The sequence below is a fragment of the Papio anubis genome, chromosome 7, assembly GCF_008728515.1.
Source record: "Papio anubis isolate 15944 chromosome 7, Panubis1.0, whole genome shotgun sequence".
Lineage (NCBI taxonomy): Eukaryota > Metazoa > Chordata > Mammalia > Primates > Cercopithecidae > Papio > Papio anubis.
Window position 1 is genome coordinate 32,999,393 of NC_044982.1, and position 4,892 is coordinate 33,004,284.

A 4,892-nucleotide genomic window follows, 5' to 3' on the forward strand; every position below is an offset into this window, starting at 1 on the left:
CTTAGAAAAATCAAGTAATTCCTATATAAATGATAGCTGTAATCTTCTGAAACCCAGGACTACTTATGCAATCACTTTTTAAAGATGATTCTCCCCTCTTTCACTGTGATTTTATGCAAGTAAAATCACACAAGTAGATGGGGAAACAACAATCAACAGTCTCTGAGGGACGTTAGGCACAATTTGGCAGAGGGCCCCTGACTTCTTTTCTGCAATCTAACAGTGATTCAGCCATGGCCTCTTATGACTTCATCGGCTTACTGACTACAATGTCTTACATTTTCCTGAAAGATTTTTTGTTTACATGATAAATTCTAACCTCCGCATCTAACTATTGCTTTGCAATTTTGAGGTTATATTGCCTACACTGTTTTATGTAGGAGACAATCCTCAAACATATTGCCATTTGCCTGGGATCTCATAATGAAACATCTCTCTTCCTTCCACAACCACGTACATAATACATTTTAAGAGCTGTTTAACTTAGAACTTCTCAAAAAATAGATTTTGAAATACTAAGTTTCATTATACCCTTACTTATAACCATGATAGTCACTTTTCCCAACACTGAAGGTCACCAGACCAAATCATTAGGGTAAATTTTGACATACATCAATGGCTAGCCTTTAGGCTAGGAATTCAAATATAACTAATGCTTTAAACACATAAGGAACTATAAAACCAAAATGTGTGCTTAAGGCCAGGTCCACATGAGTAACATGGCCACATTATCAGTCAAAGACATGATCATGACAGTCATTTTAATCACTGACTTAGATCACAGAACGACTGACTGCACACAATGACTCAAGTGGCTATGCATATAAAACAACCTAAATTCCAGTTGACGATGTACACATTTTTGGAAAAACAAGTAAGTATAATATAGACTAGAAGGTCTCTGAGATTCCACTTTTTCCTTTTTTCACATGTCTTTTCCAATGGAACTTTGGAGTCTTGGTTCCAGACCTGCTGTATTTCTAAGAGGAACCCTTCCCATCACCATACTACCTTCTGAGCTAAAGGCATGATATATTTGTGCTTCTGAATTGTACAGAGACAGACCTTCAGGAAAAACATTCTAAATTTTCAAATGTATATCTTTTAAAATGTCTAACCTAAAAAAAATGAACTGAAAAAAACATTTGTTCCTTTGTTATTAAAAATGACTGGTCTACAAAGGTTTTGTTTTAGTAGATGGGGTACACAGTATATAACTGAGACTGAAGACAAAAACTGAAAATTTGTGATTTCTAAAAAGAGGAATAGGATATATAAGGTTGGCGTTACCAGTTTTGGGAAGAAACACTGAATAAGTTAAGGGGGGGAAAGAAAGATGAGAATCAGTGATCTGTTTTATCTTAAGAAACTTTTGTCCCATACAGAATCTTTAAAATAGACAATTATATAAAATTTATCTATTGTTCTTATGACATTTAAATAAGTTAACACACAGTGGAAAGCGTGGCATTAGTTATCTTCTTCCTCATCCCCTTTAATTACCGGAGTACCTAAAATGAAAAAGAAAATTATTACTAGTTATTCTCAAACAATTGCTAAAATTCTAGATGAAAATATTTTCCTGGCCGGGCACCGTGTCTCACGCTTGTAATCCCAGCACTTTGGGAGGCCAAGGCAGGTGGGTCACCTGAGGTCAGGAGTTCGAGACCATCCTGGCCAACATGGTGAAACTCCGTCTCTACTAAAAATACAAAAATTAGCTGGGTGTAGTGGCGGGTGGTTGTAATCCCAGTTACCTGGGAGGCTGAGACAGGAGAATCGCTTGAACCCGGGAGGCAGAGGTTGTAGTGAGCCGAGATTGCACCATTGCACTCCAGCCTGGGTGACAAGAGCAAAACTTCATCTCAGAAAAAAGAAAAACCTGAGAAACTCTGAGATACTATGAAGTGTGCCATAATAAAAATAATTTCACAAAATAATCTCTTTAATTTCAAATTCTCTGAAAAGCTTCTCAGAAGAATTCTCAAATGGTTTAGTATGCATACTTATGAATATTAATCCCCATAACTGCCAAACCGCAAATAAAAATGCCTATGGCCAGGCATGGTGGCTCACTGCCTCTAATTCCAGTACTTTGGGAGGCCAGATGAGAGGAGCGCTTAAACCTAGGAGTTGGAGACCAGCCTGGGCAACATAGCAAGACCCTATCTCTACAAAAAATTTAAAACAATAGCCAGGCATGGTCGTGTCAGCCTGTCGTCTTCAACTACTTTGGAGGCTGAGGTGGGAGGATCACTTGAGCCTAAGAGATCCAGGCTGTGGTGAGCTGTAATTATGCAACTGCACTCCAGCCTGGGAGGCAGAGTAAGACCCTGTCTCCAAAAAAAAAAAAAAGCCAACAAGTACCAAGCAGAAAAATAAAGTAAGTTCTGTACAGGTTAAAAGCTTTCGAATCGCCTGAACCCAGTAGGCGGAGGTTGCAGTGAGCCAAGATCATGCCATTGCACTCCAGCCTGGGCGACAGAGCAAGACTCCATCTCCAAAAAAAAAAAAAAAGCTTTCTATGTTAAGCATAAAGAAATATTCCTCATATCCCACAATAAAATGTGTAATCACAGTACTGCTAAAAATCTGAACTACTCTAATTGTCGTTTTATATGACCTCCCCCAATTGCTGAACATTGGGGCTACATTGAAAAAAGAATCACGGCCGGGCGCGGTGGCTCAAGCCTGTAATCCCAGCACTTTGGGAGGCCGAGATGGGCGGATCACGAGGTCAGGAGATCGAGACCATCCTGGCTAACACGGTGAAACCCTGTCTCTACTAAAAAATACAAAAAACTAGCCAGGCGAGGTGGCGGGTGCCTGTAGTCCCAGCTACTCAGGAGGCTGAGGCAGGAGAATGGCGTAAACCCGGGAGGGGGAGCTTGCAGTGAGCTGAGATCCGGCCACTGCACTGCAGCCTGGGTGACAGAGCGAGACTCCGTCTCAAAAAAAAAAAAAAGAAAAAAGAATCACTGTAGAGGAAACAAAGCACATCTCTGGCTCTCACTGGGCCAAGGGCCACCCATCTGAGCTTTAGCATTTGAAGCCAGTCTGACCCCAGTTGACTATTCAGTTTTAACTCTTTAGCCATTTACCCTGCACTCCAGCTAACCAGATCAATTCATTGTCTCCCAAACTCATCTTGCACACTTTTACCTCTGGCCTACTGGTTAACAAAGTGCCTTCATTTTTTTTTCCCTTTTCTTTCCTCTTCTCTTCTCTGAAGACTTTCTTTCTTCTTCTTTTTTTTAATTTATTTTTTTTTAATTAAAAAAATTTTTTTTTTAGACAGGGCTTGCTATGTTGCCCAGGCTGGATTTGAACTCCTGGGCTCAAAGGATCTTCATGCTTCAGCCTCCCGAGTAGCTGGATCTACAGGTGCACGCCACAGTGCCCAGGTTAAAGTTCCTTCATTTTGTAATTTCCTCCTCAACTCTCCTCCATCTAACTCTGCATCTAAACTCTCCATCTAAACCCTACCCTTTATTAAGAACAAACCCCAGTGCCTCTCTTCCTCAGTGATGCCTTCCAAGAGGGATATGTTCTTTATGGCAGTGAGCATAGTTTGACCTCTCTGTACACCTCTGAGCATTTGTTTGTGGGACAAGTGAACTTTATACTGACGCACAACATACAAAGTGTACACATTATAATGTACAGATTGATAAAGGTTCATGAAGTGAATACAAGCTAGTTACCAGCACCCAGATTTAAGAAAGAAAAGATTATCAGAACTCCCAAAACTGCCTCAGGCCCCCTGCCAGTCACTACAACCACAAAAGATATATTCTGTCCTAATATCTAACACCCATATCTTATTTTCCTTGTTTTTTGTTTGTTTTTTTAAAGACAAGGTCTTGCTCTGTTACCCAGACTGGAGTGCAGTGGTGTGATCACAGCTCATTACTCCCAGACTCAAGCAATCTTCCTGCCTCAGCCTCCCAAATAGGACCACAGGAATGATATAGTATGTACCCCGTGTCTGGCTTCTTTTATTCAACATTATGTTTGTATGATTCATCCATGTAACATAAAACTGTAATTCATTCATTTTTACTGCTGTTTAATATTCCATTGTATGACTATGCCATATTTTATCTACCTATTCTATTGTTCGTGAATATTGTACATTTAAGTAGTTTCTAATTTTTAACTATTAAAATACCGCTACTATGAACATTCTCATGTGTGTCTTTTGGTAAACATTCACACCCTTTTCTTTGGGGTATGTAGTTAGGAGGGAAACTGCTGGGTCACAAGGAATGTACGCGGAGAGCTTTTGTAGATAACACCAATTTCCCAAAGTGGTTATACCAAGTTACATTACCATCCTACAGGGTATAAGACTGGCTTCACATCCTCACTAGCATTTGGTATTGTCTGTCTTTTTTATTTTAGACTTTTAACATCCCTCAGCTTTAGGCTGGGCAAGGTGGCTCACACCTGTAATTGTAGCACTTAGGGAGGCTGAGATGGGGGGATCACGAGGTCAGGAGTTCAAGACCAGCCTGGCCAACATGGTGAAACCCCGTCTCTACTAAAAATACAAAAATTAGCTGGGCATGGAGGGGGGTGACTATAATCCCAGCTCCTTAGGAGGCTGAGGCAGAGAATTGCTTGAACCTGGGAGGTAGAGGCTGCAGCAAGCTGAGATCACGCCACTGCACTCCAGCCTGGGTGACAGACTGAGACTCCATCTCAAAAATAAATAAATAAATAAAGACCCCTAAGTTTTGCTTATGAGCAAAGAGAAACAAAAATAGGCAAGTTTGCACCCAGTACATGGTCCAAAAGGCCACAATGTAGCTTTGTCTATTCAAGTTCTACATTTGTGGATTCCATTCCATTCCATTCTCCATTCCATTCTCCATTCCATTCTCCATTCC

At 40.5% G+C, this 4,892-nt stretch overlaps 1 protein-coding gene across 3 annotated transcripts in view; it reads right to left on the bottom strand.

Annotated features, from left to right (window-relative positions):
• Nucleotides 1-928: 928 nt before the first annotated feature.
• DNAL1 (dynein axonemal light chain 1) overlaps nucleotides 929-4,892 on the bottom strand; it is a 36,365-nt gene continuing 32,401 nt past the window's right edge. For 2 of the 3 annotated variants that reach the window (XM_031667997.1, XM_031667996.1), the window contains exon 8: nucleotides 1,338-1,511. In XM_031667997.1, coding sequence (XP_031523857.1) covers nucleotides 1,471-1,511 — 41 coding nt within the window. In that variant the 3' untranslated portion in view covers nucleotides 1,338-1,470. Of the gene's footprint in view, nucleotides 1,512-4,892 lie in introns of all 3 variants that reach the window. The other variant, XM_017961354.3, reaches the window with a different exon arrangement.